We start from the raw sequence: 22818 nt of genomic DNA on the forward strand, positions 1-22818 counted from the left end.
CTTGTTTGAGTGTGTTTATTTTGACTGGATACAAACCAGAGAGCTGCTAAAAGGCTCCGACGTTTGGGCATTAGGGAGGGTCGTTGCATCTCGTGGATTCCTGTGTTCCTGTCCTGTCAGCCCATTGCCTCTCGGTCTCTGTGTGTGTGTGTGTGTGTGTGTGTGTGTGTCAGTCTACAAGGGGACAGAGCTGCGGGGTCAGTAGGCAGTGACCAGGTCCTTGTCGTAGTTGTATCGGCCCCTCTTCGGGGCCGGACTGTCGGCGCTGTCCTCAGTGTCCTCGCTGTCTCCTCCTTCCCCGCCCCCTTCCTCCTCAGAGGAGGAGTCAAGAGTCAGATCTACCACTGCGCCTCCTCCCGGTGCCGCAGGTCCTCCTGCCATCCCCACAGAACCGCTTCCAGATTTGCCCGTCTGGCTGGTGCTGCTGTGGGCCGGTGAATGACCGTTTGCCTCAGGAATGCCTGCACACATCAAAGACATTTTAATACTGATTGCATAAAGATTTACAACAGCAAACTAATGCGTAAAAAAAAAATGTTTTTTTAAAAAATCGGCACATTGATGATAAAAGGTTGAGTCGACAGGGTTTGACACTTACATATATCAACAACAGGATAATCTGGTGAGTCGCTGCGTTCTCTTTCTCTGTCCCTCTCCTTTTCATCTTTGATGGGTCGCCAGGATCCGTCGGTTAAGTACTCAAGCTCCTCAATGTCTTCACTCGTCTCCTTCAGAATCTCGGATAGCAGCCTGAAATACACAATGCCGTTTAGAAACGCCTCACTAAACAGACTTCACACCTGGAAAAGAACAAAATACTCCAGTCAAAAACAAATGCAGGAGAAAAGCAGATATCCACATGGGTTGAATCAATTTTCTGCAGATCAGGTCTGCACCATTTTCATTAAATAGCAAAAATATAATTTAAGTCCCTCGTCATGAGTAAACATCAAAACCAGTTTTATTATAATAAACTGAAAAACTGAATTAATTCTGTAAACGTCTTTCTCAAAACCTCACATCAGACGAGGATTCTGTACGTCAAACCCAGATAGAAGAGTTAAAAAAGGGACTTTCACACAAACTTAATTTAATAAGGAATGCAAATATACTTCAAGGCCAAACTGTAACACAATGCTTTCAGTGTTCCTGAAAATAAGGGAGCGTCTGTGAAAGTTGCTACACGCCCAAATGTTTGGTCATGATTCTTGTATATTGAATGGACTGCAGGTTCATTTGTGTTTTGTTCTGCTACACAGGTATGTTCAAATGTAATCATTAGTAGAAACACTGCAGGCTGATTATAGATTAACATGTTGTACTTGTCGCTTAATAGAGCAATTCACATTTCCTGACAGTATAAACAACTTTCAACAACTGTCTGGTCTTGGCATCTACAAAAATATCCACTATTTTCGATACCACGGTAAAACAATAGAATAGTTTCTAATGTACGTCAACATACGCTGGTTTATTATCATATGTATACCACTTTGTGCAAATGTAATGTTAATCCCGAATGAGCTGTCTTGTGTTTCTCACCAATAACTACATTTGACTTATTATGCAACCCCGGAACGTTAGCTTAGTTTTAGCCAAGCAGCACTGGATGTCCACCGGCTGCTAACGGCAAACATCAAAAAGGATTTGTTGTTGACATTGTAGCATCATCAGAGACATTTTCTATCGTCCCTGTGACGACGGTCTCAAGCTGTAGTCTAATAGAAATACAAGGCTTTTTCCAAATTTTGGCATAGACTTGGAACTCGTAAAGTTAACTTATTATCATGTCATACAAAACATTCAAAGATGTTAAAAGGTAAATGTAGTAGGATAGTGCAACTTTCATCAAGAGTCCTTAAATTGCTCCAACCCCACACACACACACATCTGGCTTCGACACACAGAGCTAGAGTTACACAAAAGTGGAAATTTTCTGAATTTATCGAGTGGAAAATGGGACAAGTCAGAGCACGCTTCGGTCTCCTTACCCATCAATAGTAAGCAGCTCAAAGGGGGCGGGCTTGTCACAGACGGGGCAAGTCCATGTGGGCTTTTTCTCATTCATCTGCAGGAAGAAGACTGCGTCGAAACACTGAAGGTGAGCGCAAGTTAAAACTCGACATGGCACACCGAGCCGCATCTTCACCAGCTGGGAAGTGGGAGAGAGAGAGAGAATAAGAGAGAACGAGAAAGAGAAGAAGCATGTTACAGTAATTAAGCTTCACAGAAGGACAAACATTTGTGAAACTGGCCTTTGATACTCCAGCAACAACTAAAATAAAACAATGAGCAGGACTTTGAAGACGCGTATACTCACTGGACAGATGAGAGACACCCGGAGGCCCGTTGTCGCAATTTCACTCTCTGGATCAAAACGTAGTTTGTCTTGGACTATTGATGAATGAGAAACAAAATATCACGCAGGTGTCATAATAGTTTATCGAACGTTATAGTATATTACATTAGAGAGTCCTGCTAAAACAGTGCTCACAAACGGTTTGAGATTTCGACTTCTTTTTATTGTAGTTTTCCATTTGCAAAAACAATTCAGGCAGAGTACTAAGGAAGCACTTACTGCGTTCACGACAGCGCTCTGCACTCTCCACCGAGCAGAGTTTGAGTTGGCTGAAGAGGTCCGCTGCAGTGAAAACCCTCACTAAATACACCGCTACAGAGTACCGCTGAAAACACAGATTCACAGGTTGTGAGCACCCATTTTAAAAAGGCAACTAATCTCAAATACAGCATACGCACCAGGGTCAATTGTGTTAACTAAAGCCATTTCTCCCCCACCCCATGACCAAGACGATACACCAACGTTGACCATAACAAGCCGGGTGGATGGGTGAGAGATCGGCTGCTTTAGAGACGAAGAATGTAAAACTACTTGTTTAAACTGAACAGTAACAAAATAAAACTCAGCCAAAACATCTTGGTTTTTAATAGTCCAACAATTTGATCAAAATTACACGAGTTTACGACCTGTTTTTTTTTAAATTTGATGGACGATTTCAATCTCCCCACAGAGCAGCTGTAGGAGAGGGGGCTCTACACTAAAATATTAAATAAACCCTGATGATTATTTAATTGTATTTTTGCTTGGAAAAACTACATTCCTAATTTTTTAACCCATGTTTTTCATCAGTTAATGACAAGTAAAAATGTGAAAAAGACAAAAGATTGTTCTGGCTGGACATGAAATATTCAATATACTCTGATCAAAAAGGACATTTGAAACAATAATAGGTTTTAAGAGAAAACAATTTGACTAAAAATTCATTATAATGGCATGCCCGATTGGCGTGAGTTGTTGACTAAAACTATTAAAAATGACCAAAAATGCAACTAATAATAAAACTTACAAGCATTTTGTCTACTGACCAAGACTAAATTAAAATAGCTGCAAAAATGAACACTGATATATGTAAAGTGAACTTTAATCCACATTTTAAGAACAAAAAAGACAAAATTAAAAAACTTTAACCCACAAAATATATTTAAAGAAATGTGCTTGGGTTCACTATTCTTAGCTCATGTTTGAAGAATTAAAAAAGGCAAACACAGCAAACAAATACTATTAAATAGTGTTTACCATCTCTAAGATCTTTATTATGATTTCCTTAATACTGGGAGCACATTAAATATATAGTTCTAGGCTTTAGTACAAATATGGCTTATTGCTTAAAAGGAAAGTTTGCATACTTCCAACCTTATCTCTATCTATTTGAGTTAGGGATATATAGTGTGACCAACCCCTGCAGCTCTAGACGATGTTTTGCGTCTCTGATGTGCAGCTGCAAAACCTGTTGTTCCTTCATTCAGTGACGGCATGGAAGAACTACAGAGTGCTACTTCAGCTTTGTTAGCTGTGGCCGCAACGGAATTCAAAAACTTCCTTGTACTCTAAGCTGCTCGTTTCTCACAGTGAAAACAGACAGTGTCGTTTAAAGAGTACTTTTTAAAGCCGTTTTGGCTGACACAGATATTTAGCCCAAGAGAGGCTGGTGCAGCAGGGAGGACAAGGTTGAGGAAGACCTCCAGAACCTGCGCTGCAAAGAGCAAACACCAACAGGTGGGGCCTTTGCACATATTGACCCCAGATGCGGACAGAAATGGAGTCATCCTGCTGTACTTAACGTCAACGTGGGAAGTTTTTGTTGGATGCCGGCGCCTGCAAAAATCCAGCGAGTGAGAGAGAGAGCCCTGTGTGTGTTACGACTATACGCGAAGATTTGCCGGAGACCGTCTTCAGAATCACGAAGATTAACTGGAGAAAGGCAACAAAGACCAGCCGTGCGGATTTTGTGATTGTAATTTGATAATGTAATAAGAAGAAAAGAAAAAGAACCGCCAACAAGCTGCTGCAACGGAGCAGCTGCTTAGCGGGCAGCTGGCACGGAAGAGAAAAAACATGAGGGGAAAAAATGTATAGAGACGTAGATATTCAGTGAATTAAGAATTTAGTCAACCAAACTAGAGTTGCTGATTGTTTGAACAGCGGTTTGTTTTGTTTGTTTGAAATATTGTTTTATAATGACTCAACGAGGAAATGAAGCTATTCTTAGATCAGGAAAAAAATAAGATGAACTCAGGAGGTGCACAGCCGTATTTTTTAGCTTAGACGAAAGAATATTTTCTTTGACATTTTGGGAGTTTTGTTTGTTTATCAGACTAAAATACATCTTGTGTCGGGTAGTTAACACACTGCTCGTGCACAATGCATCCTGGTACATGTAGTCACAGCCAGCGCGGCTCCACGGCAGAAGAAATCAGCTTTTAATGTCTATATCGAAGGAACTGGGGAACTTATTTCTTCAGTGGACTACATTTACCATTACGACATATTTGACATCCAACAAATAAATAAAAAGTGGCAAATTTTCCCTGTCAAAGCTTTACAATTTAGGGATGTACAAATAGTTTGGCTTCGTTTATAACATTGACATTTAATTCATTATTATTTTTGGTATATCCATTCATACTTTTTACTGTAGATTTGCAGATAAAGATCAGGCTACACTAATCAGTGTTTCCACTCTATTCATTCTGCAGCAGCAGTTTTGAGCCGCCTCTGCTCTAGTGTTTCAACAAGTGCAGGGCTAAGCCTCTCAGTACACACAAACAGAGCGGCGCAGAGGGGAAACAGGTGAAGATACCGCTTTCTATATGGGTATATACAGGCTCTTTTACTATTTGGAGAATAGCTGCATATCTAGATCAAAACGCAAGGAAAAGTAGTTCAGCTCTTGGCCCTCGGGAGCTTTATTTAACATTGTACGACTGGCCAATGAAACACAAGAATTGCATGTGCCAGCCCTAAGCTACATCAAAATAGGGCTATATGAAATATTCAGCATTGGACTCTAACCTTGCCAAAGTTTCCCCAGGTGACAGTGACTCTGTTAGTGGCACTGGAGAGATGCAACCAGGGAGTGATGTTTACAGGACGACAAGGACGACGGGGCTCCACACCAGGCTTATTAGAGGGGTAATAGCCCTGCAAACACACACACAAATACCATGGAATTATGTCAATTATTCAAAATATCCTAATAATAATACATTTCATTTATATAGCGCTTTACAAAATACTCAAAGACACTTTATTGATGTTTAAAATCATCATAAGAGATATACAATAAAAACATCAGCACATAATCACACATTAACAGCAGTTCTGAAGAGGTGCGTTTTCATTTGAGATTGTTTGATTTGATCAGCTTACTAAAATTGGTTTGGAGTAATTTGTTGATGTAACAGACATCATCATTCCCTATTAAGACCTTATTTACAGATTAAAGGACAAATGGGCTCTTGATGGTTAGTTGTACAGTCACTTTTTAAACCGTGAAGCACTGAAATTAGAAAAGTGAAAAGACAAGAATTTGATTGCAAATAGTTAAAATAGAAGTTGGAGCTCAGCTCTCCTACTGGAGCAAAACTAAAGGAGTGCTGAGCTCAGCGCATCAGATTACAGCCACTCTTTCAGTGTTTTTGTATTCTCCTCAGTATGTGCTTCTGTGGTAATTATCTACTTATGTATATCCAATTCATACCAAACAAAGAAGCCTCTGATATTACTACTTGATTACATGTGACTGAGGTAAACTCTATTTACCTCGGCACCTGTTAGAGGTCTTTGGTTCTAATCAGCACAGTTCCACAGCTTATCATAGATGGCAATTGTGTTCAATATTTAACAAATTGATCAATACAAAGACAAGAGAGAAAGCTAGTCTCCATATAGTATCCAATTTTACAATATTCAATCTGGTTGCACATACCATCTCCTTGCGACAGCTTTCTTACTGGCAGCAAACAATATTCTGATATTAGTTATTGGCCAGACTTGAGTCGTATATTACACAATTATATAGCATCAAAATCACAACTGATCACTTTTATGTGTCTCAACATTATCTTTGGTGCAGCTACTAAGTTATATGGTTCAACTATTCAACTGAAAATGTCTGTGATTGTTGTCTTTCCAGTTTGATTTTTAAAACTACACACATCATGAACGCCACAATGCAACAGCAAACGCTCATCTGGGATGTTTTAGTTTCCCCCGGGTACATGAATAGTTAGAACAGAGACTGCCAGATGGAGAGTTTCCAGCTGAAGTTTTGCCAGTGAGTTGATGCCTTTAGGCTGGCTGCTCAACACTTTCTGTACATGGATATTATTTATTCTTCCTGTATTTAACATCCACCTGCATTGGGTTGGCATATCTATCACTACCATATATTATGGCCCTAGTTTGGCTGAATTACAGGCATGGTTGAGGAAAATATTTAATACATGCAGAGGAATAGCCAAACTTGTGTCTCCGGGACGTCAACTCACCGGCACATGACAGTATGACTGGTTAACTTTGACAGCAATGTTGGGAGGATACTGGTCTTCCTGAACACCAATGGAGTCTGTGTAACAGATTCTGCAACAGAGAGAAAACGTTAAGGGCCATAAGAATGTCTCACTGCTCAGCCAATCAACACGCCTGAATCTTTATCAGTCAAGTCTTTGAGTACTTTAAAAATAAATTCATCAGATACTCAAATGTTAAAGAAAATGTGGGAAAAGAAATACATAATAAAAACACTTTTCCTCCTCAATCATTTAAGAGATAATTTATGATCAACAGCACACCGTCAGAACCAGCATAACCTGCACATTCTAGGCAAATGAAATAAATATTGAAATATAGTGGGAACATACCTCAGAACCACTTGGATTGATCTCATTCCTGGACGAAGCTCACTTTGACATTAAAAAGGACACAAATGGAAATGAGAATTAGTTACAGTTTGTAAATAAAGCCAATGTTAACAATTCAGATCTGAGGAGAAAGTTTGGATGTTCTTACCTTGCATTTCTGATCTGGTCTGCTTGGTTCGGTGTTAATTCAAATATGCATTGACTGTCCTGCAGTTTCTCATTGTTCTGGGCAACTGTAAATATGTTACGACAATTCATCAAAAACACAGAACAGTATATGTTCATAATAGATATGTGTATCTACAATACAACTTATTTAAATTCAATGACAGAAACATCAAGCTATAGACACTCACTTAGCTCTGTTGGTAACAACAGTGTCTCCAAAGTTTGGTAAAAGGGCAGTGGCACCAGCTTGACCTCTGCTGCAGGTGTGGTGATAGTTTTGGAAATGCCGTTGAGGTAGTCTGCGCCCTGAGAGGTGGCAGTGGGGGAGGAGCTAAGGGATGAGTAGGCGACTGGGACGCCATCTGGACGCCGTGCCGCAAGCCAGCCAGATGTTTTAGGGAAGCGCGACTCGTAGAGCTGTCTGACATTCTTCAGAAGCTCTGGGCTGTATTCAGTCTGCACTAGCCTCAGTGCACGCCCCACTAGGTCCTGTTTCAGCCCACTTTTGCTGCGGCCCATTGAGGCCAGCAGCGTTTGCAGGTCTGAGACACGGAAACTTTTGACCATGTTCTAAAGGGAGGACAAGACAAAAAACATTAGAAACACAATACTGAAACAATGAAGTGTGTATAGTAGAACGGTTTGGACGGCAATGCATTAAAAGTCTAGAGTCATTCTGAGAGCCATGTCTAAATGCAATGGGTATTGATGCTTGATCAAAATGCAAAACTAAACTTCTAACTTATTTTCTGAATATATTTAGTCAGAATTTCTAACTATATAACCCAAGGTGGAAAATACATTCTAGTATATCAGTGTCAATATTCTGTGAATTGTAGAAATGGACTGGTTTTAATATCAGGCCAATATAAGAAGTATCAACAACAATGGGATAGATCTATTGAATTCAATTCTATACTGTATACGTTACACATTGGAATTTGTATTCCTGTTTAATTTTTGAACAAATTGTTGCTGAATTAAAAGAATGAATAGCTTTTCCTGTACATTTACGATTTTTAACCAAGTTGTACGATTTATTATTTCACATTGTTATACAAGCCTGATTTTTCTTGACAAAGGAATGATCTCAATCACTTATTGATGAAACACTGGTATCAGATTTTAGTCCTACAGAGGGTTGAACCTGCCTGGTCATTAGTCGGATATAGTAGAAGTCACGCAGCTTCTTATTCTGACCACTTGCATTATTACCTGAGCTTAAAGAAATGTAGGTACCATGAAACAAGCTCTGCACTGCAGCATTTCATACATTCAAACGTTAGGCACAAAGACAAAATACACAGACAACAAGGACCAAGCAAGCATGAAAAGCAAAAGGCATGACCATCTTGAACAGCATTAAGTACGTATGCTACATCTTAATAATATACAAATATATTTGGATTTGTATTGTTGTTTTTTAACACAGATATAATTTGGCTTGCAGAATGTCAAAGTGCATTGTCCCATGAGGTAGATTACAGATTAAATACCAACCATCATCTGCCAAACTTGACTTTATTTATGGTTAATAACTGATGAACATCATGATTACCAAGTATCCCCCGGTACATCTTATTTGTATCGTCTGTCGGTCGTTTATGGGGAGAACACGTTTGTGCAGCAGCGACAATTAAACCTTATCCGTAACAAAAACCGTTATAAGCACAGATGTTTTTTCTTTGAATAAACACAATACGGACTGTTGTTGTTACGAGAAGAAAAAAAGCGAGCCGTGTTAAACGTTTCATGCTTTAGCTTTGTGTGACATTGTCGAGTTGGGCACCAGTTGCACAATTGCGGTGTCTAGATTACATTTTCACAATAACGCAGCTGTCCGTTGGGGTCCTGATGGACGTGCAGTGCAGAAATGCTGCCATAAAGGCAGTAAAGTTGCCATTTTATTAACCTCACTTGAACAATATAGGCTGCGCTAATCGGCTGGCTAGCTTCCCTACAGACTGGGCTGTGGGCATTCAATCATGGCAACTGGACCTTTTGACAGGTGCACAGCTTCATAAACTAACTGGCTAACTACAGAGCAACATCAGTATGAGCCGAATGACGTCGAATACTACCGAGCTGATGAGCATGCTGGCAGCAAACCCCCGAGTGTTTTTTATGGTCCCATCATTCATTTTCGGTGTCTTCCTTTAGAGCCAGCGTGATGCTAGCTTAACCAACGCACTTGCATAGTTAACATTGCCTAGCATGCTAGCTTGCGTTAGCAACACAAGCTAGTTCGCTGAGTCGTGAACGTAATACGGCACATTTCTAAGAGTACAGACTCTTGACTGAATTCACACAAAGCCCCCAGTTTCCCCTTGACTGGGCTGAGTTTCAAACCACTCTCCCGCGCCATTCTCCCGTCAAACCAAAGATAGCCAAGCTCTACTTGCCATCGCTTCCACCAGTTCGGCCGCCATCTTCGTGCAGCAGTACCGCGAGAGTCAGAGACGACGGCTAGTCTTTGACCAATGAAACGCGGACCCTTCTTGGATTGATGGGTAGCCTCGACCAACCACAGAGCGAAGTCGACAAGCGCCCAAAGATCCATATACAAAATAGGCGGGACTTACATGTTTTAAAGTTACAGTGCAACTCTTTTTAAAACACTAAGAGACAGGTCTCGTTTCCAAAATAGGCCTCGGTCTCCATCAGTGGTACCACGTGTTAAAGCATTTTGATACCGATGATGGGTCGGTTTTATAGTATCGAGATATTTTGAACATGTGTCTTGAAAGTAGTTTAAATTCAACGTGGTTGTAAAGCATGGGGTGTCAAGTGGATAAAGTCGCATGGTCCCTACCAAATCCCGTCCGAACAAAATACTCCGTTACGGGTTTTACGACCGGCCGTGAGCTGTGGACTTGATGCTTTGTCTGAGGTATGTTCATAATTTAATTAAAATGACTAACTAAGGAAATACACTTTGCGGTCAAAGTATAGACCAGCAAGACCCCCTGTCCAAAACACAACTATCATGTGGTGTCAAGGCTTTTGGCAAAATGGAAACAAGTATTCTCTGGACAAATGTATACTCCCTCTGGTGATCCAGCCCTGCTTTTCCAGAAGCTCCTCATGTGAGGCAAAGAATAGCCTCATGGAAACACCAAAATCAATTGAAGGAGTTGCAGTATCATGTAATAATAACATGGTTCGTTTTGTTTTGACTTTACTTTGGAGGCTAAACGTCAATAAAACAATGTTCAAAAGGACAGCTTGTTTTGCCACCATGGTGTTTCATGAAAAAGGTTGTCTATTATGATTTATGAATAAAAATAGGAAAATAGGAAATGTATTATTCTGTTATTTTCAAACACAATCCTAAATTTAGTTTACAAATGCAGACACAAATTACATAATTGTTACCGACAATACATGCTATGTTTTTTAAAATTCTGATATTGGTTCATATTTTTTAATTAATAGGACTTAAGTCTGCATATAAGTTAAATATTAAGTTAATTGCATTACAAAAATGTGCTAATATGAAGGCAGAATGGTTCTTTCTGCTGTTTATGTATGTAGGCTATAACATGTTCCTTTATTCAAACAGAAGAGGGCAATATGGGCCAGGATTTTACTTGACTGTCATTTAATTCATCCCCTCACTAAAACCATAGAACAAAGTAGATCTATTCTAAACAGATACTATACTATTACTGTTAGCTGCACTCATGTGATGAAGACTGAGGTGAAATGGTGTAGGACAATATTTATAGCTTATCATTGGAGGTTTCAATCTCTACAACTCCACCATCACCAAGTCCATCGGTAGCCTATAAACTAACGCACACAGACACTTTTAATCCTTTTTTTTTTGTTTCAGATACCAAGGAATTTACAGATAAACATTTAAATAATGGACGTTGATCATTTGCCATTTGATGCAACACTTGTAACTGTATTATAGGACATGTATTTAAAATATTTCACACATATTTCTCAAGCAGATACACAATGATACAGCATTGAAACCCAAACTTGATCTAAGAGACTCTTGGCTTCTCTTCATTGTAAAAATGCTGAGAGTATGAACTGAGTGGAAAGGTAAAAATGAAAACACATTTAATTGCAACATTCATAATGTACAAGATGTTTGACCTTGCGTTCTATAAGTCTACGGAATTTCAGCTAAAATCATAAAAGATAAAAGTGTGGCGTGAGTTCATCGTTGACATTTAAGAAAAAAAAATCACATCAGAGCACAAAGGATATCATTTCAGAAGAAAAGTTTCAATAAACATTAAACAAAGTCAAGAGTCCGAACACACAATTAGAGCACTAGTCAATAAGTGAAATGTAGCGTACCTTCTGAAAAATAACAGTTGGCCAGTGAAAGATACATTACACAATTAAATATTACAATATTATACAATACAAAAAAGTGGCATAAAGACATTTAAATTTTTATCACGGAGATCTTAAGAGTTATCTAAAATTATATTTGTTGAACTCACTCACAAGCAAACAACCATATGACTTACCTAATGTTTTGCATGAGCCATTTTCTTTTTAATGGCTAACAATAAATAAGTATTTTTATAAATAATGGGTAGGAATAAAGGTCACAGGACACAGATGTAAAATAGGTTAAAGAAAGAATTAATTAGAAGTTTCAGTCATGGGTTTTACTGTTTTGTTACCAGTGTCTTCACAGTGAATTCATGCTCTTTTCAGATATTGGACTGAATGTGTTTTGTCTCCAAAACATCAAAACATTGAACATGATCCATTAATTACTGCTTTATGGTAATTGAATAATTCCTTGGCCAGCATCCCCAAAGACAAAACAACTTTAACAGGATAACAGTGGTATCTAAAAGGCCTTTGATCGTAAAGCATCCATCCTCTGCACACCATGTCTTGCTAAATCTTGAGTGTTTAATCTCCCGTAATTACAAAGATTTGCTTAGGTTAATAAAAATAATCCGCATCAATTGAGACCCCCTACCTGGACCTCCCCTGTGCCTCCTTTACCCCTTTCTGTGAGGGATAAATTCCCAGTCATATAAATAGAGACACCTCCACAACCGTGAAGCACAACTCTTTGATCAAGGAGCAAACAGGCTGGTGGATATTGAGAAAGTGGTTTTGATCGCGAGGTTTTTCAGTGAGGCGAAAACACTTAATTAAACTGTGTCGCCGAACACCGTAGCTGTATTTAGTCTTACAGGCTGACGTCATTTTCACAGGTCGAGATTGTGTGTGGCTCGTGAGCGCCTCAAGGTTAACAACAGTTGAGAGGCTCATCTTTATCTGTGATCTTGTCAACAGTAAGACTTCCGCGAAAGAAGCGAGGGGCATTGAGGCGTTCAGTTTCTGAAGGGTCCTGCACTTTACAAGAAAATTGCCATGCTGTGAAACTCAGGCACAGACGGAGGACTTTTGGGATTTCATTTATAACCTGATATTTATTCAACAGTCAGTTTGGGGCCAATTAAACCTCCGTAATGAGTCTTAATTCAGAGATGACAATGGAGGACAGAAGCAGCCGCACCGGCGGCAGAGAAAGGCTGGGACTTAGCTTCACTATTGACTACCTTCTGTTCAATAAAGGAGTCAAAGGTTCTAAAGAGGAAGCGACAGGAAGTCACACAGCAGAGCAGACGCCGAACAACCTGCTAAATCATCAGAATCGCGAAGAGGTGGGGATTCGCTCTGAGATGCAGGGGAAGCGGCGACAGAGTTTAGATGCAGAGACTGAAGAAAGGAAAGTCAAAGAAGAGGAGGGGGATGAAGAGCAACAAGAGGAGGGGGAGGAGGAAGTGACCACCATCACATCCACCGGCAGCGGTCCGGAGAAGTCTGCGGACAAACCCAACCAGTCGTACATCGCGCTCATCTCCAAGGCGATCCTGGCGTCGGAGCAGAAGAAGCTGCTGCTATGTGACATCTACCAGTGGATCATGGACCACTACCCTTACTTCAAGAGTAAGGTATGTTCACGTTGTGTTATTCTTATTACCGGCACGACCACAATGGCTGTGGAGGGATTCAGAAAGTCAAACTGGGGGATAAGTGGAGGTATAAACCACGACTCAGGAGGCAAGTAAGTTACACATGAACGACCATCTAGAAAAGAATCACGCTGCTTTACTTCGTAAACTCGTGACATGCGTCGGTAAGATGACCACGAGACCAATAACAGGAGTTTGTGTTTGATGAAAGTCCTCCACGTGTTTCCTTCGGTCGCTGAAAAATAACCCGGCCGCCATTGTCCGCAAAGCGAAGCGACCTACTTGGCGCAGGTAATCTGTCTGAGTGGTTAGGCAATTAGGTGCTCGCGGGGACACTCGATGATCTCCTTGTTGGCAAATTCGCAAATAAAGTAATCCTGTTGCTAGGTTGCGAAACGCCTCTGCCTTTGTCAGGTGCAACAACAGATTGGACGTGACCCGATGGATTAAAGTTGATCACCGGTTTGACGTGCTAAATAGGTAACCGAGGGTGTTGTGTCTCGCGCCGATCATATAACTTCTTGACACGCTTTGGCGCATCCTGCCAACAACAGGACAAGGTGACATCCTGGCGAGGATCAGCGATACTTAACCGCCGGCAATGTTAATTTTCAATTGAGGACGTCCATTGTTGAACTCTTAATTACGGTTTCAGGTTGTATTTTTGGCCTAATCTTTTGTTTTTACTTGCTCCAACAGGATAAAAACTGGAGGAACAGCGTGCGCCACAACTTGTCCCTGAATGATTGCTTCATCAAAGCAGGCCGCAGTGACAATGGTAAAGGCCACTTCTGGGCGATTCACTCAACCAACTACCGGGACTTTTCTAACGGGGACTACCAATGTCGGAGGGCCAGACGGAGGGTACGCAGGGTGGCACCGCTCGCCTTTCCCTCGCTGAGCTCGCCCTACCACCCGGCCTTCATCCGGCCCCACAGAACGACCTACTGGTGCTGCCCACAAGCCCAATCGCTCCCAATTTCCTGCTTGGCTCCCAGACTCTACTGGCCCTGGTCCAGCATGCAGCCACAAGTGGGGTTCCACCCGAGCCTTCATGCCTCTGTACTTTGAGAGTGAACAGTTTGTACTGTACACACAGTTTGACCCTACTGTTGGGTAAAAGATACATTTTCTAGAGATATTATTTGCTAATGAGTTCATGATAATGGAATCAAAGTGGACAATGTTACATTATATTCTGCCAACTGAAGTGATTTTAGGTCGTTTAATGACTTGTTTTGCAATTCTTTAATTTGCATGCTGAATGTTTTTAGAATAACAAAAACACACACTGTTTTGTTCTAATCTCATTAAATCATATTGAATTCAACACCTTGTGATGTTTTGACCCAGCTGCCTTAGTTGAGATTTGTGTGTGCGTGTGTTCACTTGTCTGTGTGTGTGCAGATAGCACTAAAAGTGAGCCCATTGCGAAAATACCTCCCGGTGTTAGATGCTAATTAGTCAAAGCTGTCGGGATGCAAAATCTTCTGCCTTAAGAGACTAAAATCGGGCTTTCCAAAGCCGACTCCCAAGGATATGAGGCCAGATAATCTGAGCAATCCCCAATAGTTTCAAGAAATAGGAAGCTTATCACACAATGTAATCCACAACCGCTGCTGCAGAAAGAGGAGGACCACAGGAGGTCAGGGATGAAGGAAGCAGAGGAAAGGGAAGGAGGTAGGGAGAGAGAGAGAGAGAGAGAGAGAGAGAGAGAGAGAGAGAGAGAGAGAGAGAGAGAGAGAGAGAGAGGGGATGGGACGCAGATTTTTTAGGGATGTGTTTTGAGGAAGAACCAGTCTGGGTTGAAACAATAAAATGTATACAAATACGGTGAAAATAAATATGGAAAAAAAGTCCCATATTATTAAGGGACACCCTAAAAATAATAACTGGAACTGTGTGTAAAGCAGGACCAGTTCTCCAAAATACTTCCACAATATGAACAACGTCAATTTAAACCTGTCTGGCTCACACATCAATAGTGAAATTCCTCTCTGACTTGCAAAGGTTGGCATTTACATCCACAGTGCTCCAGCCTAGGAGGATTAGGTCATACATTGACTTTTCTGAAGTTTGTTTGTCTCGGCGCATGTGGGCTTCCTATTTGCAAATTATTGAATATTTGAATAAGGCAATATTTGACATGAAATTAGAGTCTAAACCGACAAACAATATGTCAGAAGGACGAAGCTTAAGAGAGAGAGAGATAAAGGGAGGGAGGGTATTCACAACAGTTATTTTCTGGCGATGCTCATTAGAACAATGACAAATCCATCTAATTAATTTTTGTTCACCAAATCTTCCTCCTCAATGTCGGCAGCTAATTGGAGACCTAATTTGCTTAATTCCCATGAATTGCTCTCTGCATCAAATCCTCTTCAATTCACCAGCTTTAAGGCTTTAATTTGGTTGCATATGTTTGCTGTACACACACAGACACAGACAGACAGACACACACACACACACACACACACAGACGCACACACACACTCACGCCCATGTGCAAGAGTTTACAATTCACACACAAACAACTCCTAAAACTCCTGCAGTGACACACACACACACACACACACACACACACACACACACACACAATTGTCCAAATAATACAATCAGTGTCAAGCTTGTCGTGTAAAGGATTGTATTTTTTGGGGGGGTATGTATTGTAAATATTATATTAGCAACTAAAATAGATTTACATGTACCTTGAAGAGTTATTTTGCTCATGTATTTCCTGCTAAAATGCTTGAAAAATAAACACTGATATGCAGGAAACTCACACAAAATTGTAATTAACTACCTTTGGAGGAGAGATTGAGGTCAGTGTGTGTGTGTGTGTGTGTGTGTGTGTGTCTGTGTCTGTGTGTGTGTGTGTGCATATGTGCATGTCATTTTGTTAATCTAATGGGATGGCGGAGGGATGCAGGGGGCCGTAGATTAAGGCACAAAGATTTGTTCCTGATTAGCAGAGAGTGAGGTAAGAAGATCAGTCCTGCTGAGATGGCGATGAAACATTATGGCTGTGTTTTAATACAACACATTTACGGCAGCATTCCAAAGCTGATTCCCTTTAGCTTACATGTATCTCATTGATTTGACTGTGCACTCAACAACACACAGTTCACACAGGATAAGGCCTGCAGACCGATCAAAGAGATGCACGGGAAAAGGGAAGATGTTGGTTTTCAGCTTGTAGCTCATTTTTGTGTGAATAGATTGAACCCAACACTTAACACAATGGTGAAGCAGAGACGCTTTTGTTTTCATGAATTTTATATTAAATGTATTGGATGTCTAATCAGTGACTCTTAGCACAGAAATTACACCTATAGAAATCATTTTAGTTTATAGACTGAACTGAATTAATAAAAACAATAGATTTAAAAATCAATAATGATGAAAGGAACATCTAATGGACATTATGCCACATCTCGGGTAGGTTTTAAATATTACAATACTTTGTTCACATGTCTCCAAGCCCACTTTTAGTTCTACAAACAACATCTTAATTGATTTGGTATTGGACTTATTGGAATATATATTTGGAATAATGATAATACATAATCTTTGATGAATATTGTCTTAATTACTACTATTCAACTTTTTTTTAAAATTCCGAAGTAATCAATCCAGTGTTAACAATTGTCATCCAGCATTAATTTATATCCATATCATGATTTCTATTTATTTTGACTGAGATTGCTGCAGTTTATTGTAGGTAACCGAAGAAGAAGAAGAAGAAGAAGAAGAAGAAGAAGAAGAAGAAGAAGAAGAAGAATTAAAAAAAACATTCGGGCCATTCTGTATTCTGTAAACTATTAATTATATTATTAGCCCTGATAAAAAATAAATAAACATATGCACACAAATATAAAAAAAATAGTATTTGTAATAGGCGGAATAAATTAATTAATTAACAACCACGTGTTAAAAAACCCTTCATTTGCCATTTGTTGGACTTGATTCCCATAATTTGTCTTTTCCCCTCAGAACGTTTCCTCGTCGTGCAACTGGATGTGTGAATAACTCTCAATGGGCCCAAAGCCTCGAGGAGTCCAAATTGCAAGTCTATTATAAAGCATGATTGCGTAGAAGTAAGTAGTATTTAAGGCTTAGGAAGCGCCATAGTTGAATCAAAACCAGCTGCTATTTTCTGGTTGTGTCCCACCATGAACAATAGCCCGGCGTTACCGCGGCTTCAAAGGCTCCATAATAGTCAATCGATCAGAATGCGAGGCGCTATTCTGCAGATTACTGTTAACAATAATTTGCCTCCTAGTGCACCGTTGCCATCTTTGAAGCAATGTTTTATTGCCTTTTTTTTCTTCTTCTTTTTTCATCTGCATCTGTCATCCCCGAGGTCCACTGTTTGATCTCTCCCCACCAGTGTCTGCCTCCCCGGGGTCGCGTTGACCTGTTGATTGGCAGCTGCGATCAGACATATGGTGGGACGAGGCATCGACCGGAGCTCCCCGGAGACAAAAGCAGACTAGTGGGGCTTCCTCCCTCCCTCCTTCCTTGCCCTCTCTCCCACTGACTCACCCACCCCTCATCCACCGCGCCGAGGAGCCAGGCAGCGGCGCCGAGGAAGCGGTCCGATCCGGCCACTAGATGGCGCAAGGTGCAAGCGAATGTCTCCAGCGCCATGAAGACCAGTCAACGTGAGTGGACGGGGCAACGTTTTTTCTTCTTCTTCTTTTTCTCATTGAACCCAAAGTCAGTTGGTCGTGTTGAATTAAGATGTGTAGCATGCGGTGGTGTGCTAATTAAGCACAACAATACTTATCATTGGTACACTTTAGACAACCTTTAAAAAATATCAGGAACCCCTTTTATTTGTGATCCCATTTTTTAAAAGACAGATGTGCACACTACATGTACAGAAAGATACACATGCACATAACCTTACAAATACAATTAAAACAAATAGATGCATAAGGGTATATATGTGAATACATACAGGCATCTTCTTTCAGTATTCCATCCCACTGTTATTATTCATTTACACAAAATGTTTCCAAAAAGATACTTCCTCTTTCCGGCTATACTTCCCTTTGTAGGGACACTTTGACCCCTGTAATAGAGCAGAATGGCAGGGTGGTGCAGCCATCTTAGCAGATAAAATATGGCCTCTAGAGCAGGCCAAGTAATGAATGTGGAGGTGGCAAACCAGTGTTCATGCCAGGCTTCTTTGGATTTCTCCCAGCTGTGTGTGTCAGTTCACTGGAAACCAATTGGGGGGCCGCTTGACTACCAGTGTAAAAAACAAACCAAAAAAACCCACAACAACAAAAAAACAGATGTGACGCTCAACCTGGTATGTGTGCATATACATGTTTCGGTGTGCAAGATTTCAGCTTACAAAATGCAACCCTCTCCACCCCCCCCCCCCCGTCACACACACACACCTCTCCTCTGTTGCTATGGCGATGCATCCCTGACCAGGGTCTTGCAGTGATCCGCACTGACCCTGGTTGGTGACCTTTGACATTTAGGCCATGGCCAGGGTCAGAAGGTCAGCGATGGCCGGAGGGCAACAAGAGCACTTCCATGATTGGCACTCTGACATGCTCGCTGGCCCTTTCATCTGCAGCGCTCACCTCCCTCCCACAGTTTTCACCTCTCATTTGCATTTCGTTACCGAGCCGAAGAAGACCCTCGGCTGCAGGAGGTTGATCCCACTGTTACATTTTAGCAGGTAGGCCGCTCTGCGCTCACGGCAATGCACGGCTCAATATCGCATGATTTGCATTCAATGCTGCAACACGTTCTGGGTTCGCCCACTTCAGATTTTTTGTGTAAACGTGATGATAAAATGCAATCACCAGCGGACTCACATCCTGTACCATGATGGTTATGATAGCAGTAATGATCATCAGTAGTCCCATGGCCAGTGCAATCCAATGGATGTGAGGATATTTATAGTTCTCCATGTGATAGTGTGTGTGTGTGTGTGTGTGTGTGTGTGTGTGTGTGTGTGTGTGTGTGTGTGTGAGTGTGCGTGCATGTTTGTTTATTTCCAGGGGGGAGGGCAATGCACCACATCAGGGTTCTTCTCGTGGGGAATAATTACAGAATCGTGGGTACTAAAAGTCATGTGACCCGAGCCTTCTGCATCCAAATAATTTATCCCTCCGGCTGATAGCTCGTCAATATCAATTTATTAATTTAACAGTTCTGGACTGATAAAAGGTAGTGCGCGCAGTTAGCTTGCTGAAACGGGGAATAAGGATGAATATTACAGTGCAATGGTGTGAAGGGAAGGAAAGAGGGAGGGACTGGAGGACAAAGCGAGGGGGAGAATCGGCTCGGCGGGAGGGTGATCAATGGCAACACAGAGGAGAGAGATGCATATTCGCCGAGGAAAAAATGGGCCATCATCGCTCATATTCCAAAGCTATCGAATGAAAGTTATGAAAATTAATACACTTATTATCACCGTATTAAAAATTAAGATTGAAGACAGCACGTTCATTGTATTGATATTCAAATGCCTCCAATATATTGATCATAGCACAACCCAGTTTTCCGCAAACCTCTTCGGGTTCAGCCTGCGCGACAAGCCAGGAGGGAAAAACATGTTTTGCACGAGGAGCTGTTGACGATATTAATTAGTCGCACAAAGAAAAGCTCTTTGCGTCGGTATCTCAGAAGTGTTATACGAGATGATTCGCTTTCTGGAAGATGCACCTTCTAAAACGCATATAAAATAGGACCTCTTACATGTGACCCCTCTTGACCTCCCGGCCCTTCCTTTGCATCCTGATTCCTTAAAAAGGGTAATGAATACACATCTGGCATAAAGCAGAACACATATATCATCCAGTGTCCGCCACACAACAGTCAACCTGCAGCCTAACCTATTCCCATAGCCATTACATAATATCCCTGAAGGAGGCTAAAAGGTATTTTAACAAGACCCGCTGCTCTATGACCTTTGACCTCTTCTTAGTTGACCCCGAGCTGCTGACCCCACTTACATTCGCCAGTGACAGTAGCGGGCACACGGTTCCTGTACACTTCCTGGTGCGAGAATACAGAGAGGAAACGATACATTTACGAATGAATGCATGCCGAGATTTCAGCGATTTCTGTCGAGGGGGTGGCCGACGGATGTGTTCAATTTGTTGATCCGTTTGTAATTATTTGGCCTGGTAGCCATCCAGGAGAGCCAGGAAAAGAAACAACCGCTCAATCCGATCACATCTTGTTCTGTATGTCGGCGCATTATATAATCCTTTCTTCTCCGCAGAGCTCCGAGGCTCTCCTCTCACGGACAATCACTGTAGTGGATTCTCCTCGGGTCTTTGGAGAGCTGCGGGGTAGCGAGTGTCAATAGAAGTGGAGTGTGTGAGTGTGAGAGATGATAGACTAAGGTTAAGAGGTGTCAACACAGAAAGAGAGAGGGCTCGAGGACTCTTCACCGGAGCCCGCCTGACACTCCGACACTCTCTTCAACCTCTCCTCTTATTAACCTCTCTAAAGACGCCATTGAGACGCGGATGCTTCACACACACACACATGCTGCTGATTCATCTACACAGACTTGTGCGGATCCCATTCTCTTCCCTCAAAGTCACACACTTCTGTCTGAGGCTACGCTTCATCTGTGTGTAAGACACACATCAACTCTGAGGTGTGGAAACCTGATGATGTGTTGTTCACAGGCACAGAAACTCTCTGAAAGGTTCTGGCAGTCAGGAATGGATTTGTTACACCTCTGATGTGCGGTATATGTTCAGCCAAGTGTAAGATACAACAGTGCCATCCCACAGGGCTTTGCACCTGTCAGGTGGTGTAGTGCAACATACAATCGGCAGAACACACACCGGCATACATTGTCACTCTCATGGACACACACTAAAACACAGCTTCTGTCTGCGTTACAGCAACCTGGACACACCACTTACGTATACATTGTTTAAAATGTATGGCTTTGTACTTCTTTTGAGCTACACACATCTTTGGGATTGACTCTACTGGGATTAACAAATGTAATCGTCATTTTGTCAAACGCCTGCTCGCCAGTAGTCCTTTGTCATTTCACAGTTTCATCGGGGATTCCTTAAAAAAGACCAAATAAGAGCGACACATGTGCGCCACTGATTCAAAAAAAAAGTATATGTTCTTGTTGGTTCCATGTCACCGGTGTACATTTCGGTTTACAACGCTTCTCTACCGGGAAGTAGATCAGCTTATAGTTAAATCAGGTGAACTATTCTTGAGTTTTGTCAGCTTTGCATTGACTGGATATGGTTCTGTAAGGTGTGTTTGGCTGGTTTAGGGGAGCTTAAAGACATCTCGCTCAGCTCTACTGGTATCTAGCCATGCGAGATGGCTTTGCCTTTGTTTGTTTAGATTTCAAAATGTCTGCCTCTGAGATTTCTGATGTCACCCCAATACAATGAAGGTGAATGGAATTTAGTTTGTGGCGCTCACATCAATGGAGTCTTTTATTCAAATAGACTTAGAAAGTTGATATTCAGTGTCTTGCTTAAGGATTGTTTGACATTTGGAAAGTAGGAGCTGAGAACTGAACCACCAATATAATAAATGCCAGGTAATTAGGGATGTTTCTCGCAAATCATTTCCCTGACGTTTAAATGGCCTAAATTTAAACTAGTAGACTAGTCTGAAAGTAAGAAAACACATTTTCTACACAAATATGAGCACAATTTAAGCTATATAGTTAAACACGGTCTGTAAACGGATTGTGTACATATTGTCTTCAAGACATTTTAAATTGTTTATCACATTTCTCCTGTTGCCGGCTAACTAGCTCGTAAGCTAGCTTCAGTGTGCTGCTTGCCAATCCAGTTGATCAGGAGAGAACCGGACTGATTGCTGAAGCAGGCCGCTCTTTTGGAAACAGGAAGTTGTGGCGGGCGGGACAACGTGACGAGGTCAAAGCGAGTCAGGAGCGCCCGATGAGTTGAGATCAGACGGAAAGCTGATCTACTCCAGCACTAGCTGAGGCAGCATAAATCGGGATGTAATGTAAATGTATACAGTGATGAGATAATAATACGTTTAACCGATTTGTATTTCTGGTGCCGGCTAACCAGAGTAGCAACGTTTAATCGACTTATCAATTGATCAATTGAGTAGTATTATTCCTTTGTAGTAGTTCCCAAAGTGTGTGGATGTCTTAATCCAAAACAATACCGTATTCAATACCACTACAGTTTAGTGAAACATGGTGTACACTTTAATACCCTATAAAGCAATATAGTACCAGTAACAGACTTCCTATAGCATTTTTATTGACTATGGTGAATGTGTGCTCCGTATACAATTAAATGTTTGTGAACAATATTTCTATTAAAAACTGGAAGGACGTATTAAAGTCCTGCTACCGGATACCGAGATATGTTTTCTTCTTTTTGTGTCAGAGCATTTGAGTTATAAATTTCTGTCTGGATGTCAAGAGAATTTTTACAGATACAAGAAAAAAGGTTTT

General features: G+C 41.2%; 2 protein-coding genes across 2 annotated transcripts; one reads left to right on the forward strand and one right to left on the reverse strand.

The window, feature by feature from the left end:
* pias4a (protein inhibitor of activated STAT, 4a) lies at window positions 1-9952 on the reverse strand. The gene is made up of 11 exons (XM_068591559.1): window positions 9792-9952; window positions 7578-7959; window positions 7370-7454; window positions 7222-7263; window positions 6850-6940; window positions 5372-5500; window positions 2579-2684; window positions 2321-2394; window positions 1992-2152; window positions 599-750; window positions 1-461 (listed from the first exon to the last, which is right to left on the reverse strand). The coding sequence occupies exons 1-11, from the start codon at window positions 9816-9818 to the stop codon at window positions 199-201; spliced, it is 1512 nt and encodes a 503-aa protein (XP_068447660.1). The 5' UTR covers window positions 9819-9952; the 3' UTR covers window positions 1-198.
* Window positions 9953-12866: 2914 nt separating this feature from the next.
* Window positions 12867-14426, forward strand: foxq2 (forkhead box Q2). The gene is made up of 2 exons (XM_068591110.1): window positions 12867-13334; window positions 14055-14426. The coding sequence occupies exons 1-2, from the start codon at window positions 12867-12869 to the stop codon at window positions 14424-14426; spliced, it is 840 nt and encodes a 279-aa protein (XP_068447211.1).
* Window positions 14427-22818: the final 8392 nt, after the last annotated feature.

Source organism: Clinocottus analis, unplaced genomic scaffold (assembly GCF_023055335.1).
Source record: "Clinocottus analis isolate CAN_PGR_092001 unplaced genomic scaffold, fCliAna1.0.p SCAF_25, whole genome shotgun sequence".
NCBI classification, from domain to species: domain Eukaryota; kingdom Metazoa; phylum Chordata; class Actinopteri; order Perciformes; family Cottidae; genus Clinocottus; species Clinocottus analis.

What these genes read in the sequence shown, in the direction of transcription:
- pias4a (XM_068591559.1), bottom strand. Translation starts at nt 9,818, where the DNA reads ATGGCGGCCGAACTGGTGGAAGCGATG. An exon ending in GGGTGTCTCTCATCTGTCCA is followed by an intron (nt 2,153 to 2,320) that starts GTGAGTATACGC and finishes CCCACTTCCCAG; the next exon opens with CTGGTGAAGATGCGGCTCGG. An exon ending in GAGCTGCTTACTATTGATGG is followed by an intron (nt 751 to 1,991) that starts GTAAGGAGACCG and finishes TGTGTATTTCAG; the next exon opens with GCTGCTATCCGAGATTCTGA.
- foxq2 (XM_068591110.1), top strand. Translation starts at nt 12,867, where the DNA reads ATGACAATGGAGGACAGAAGCAGCCGCACCGGCGGCAGAGAAAGGCTG. An exon ending in ACCCTTACTTCAAGAGTAAG is followed by an intron (nt 13,335 to 14,054) that starts GTATGTTCACGT and finishes TTGCTCCAACAG; the next exon opens with GATAAAAACTGGAGGAACAG.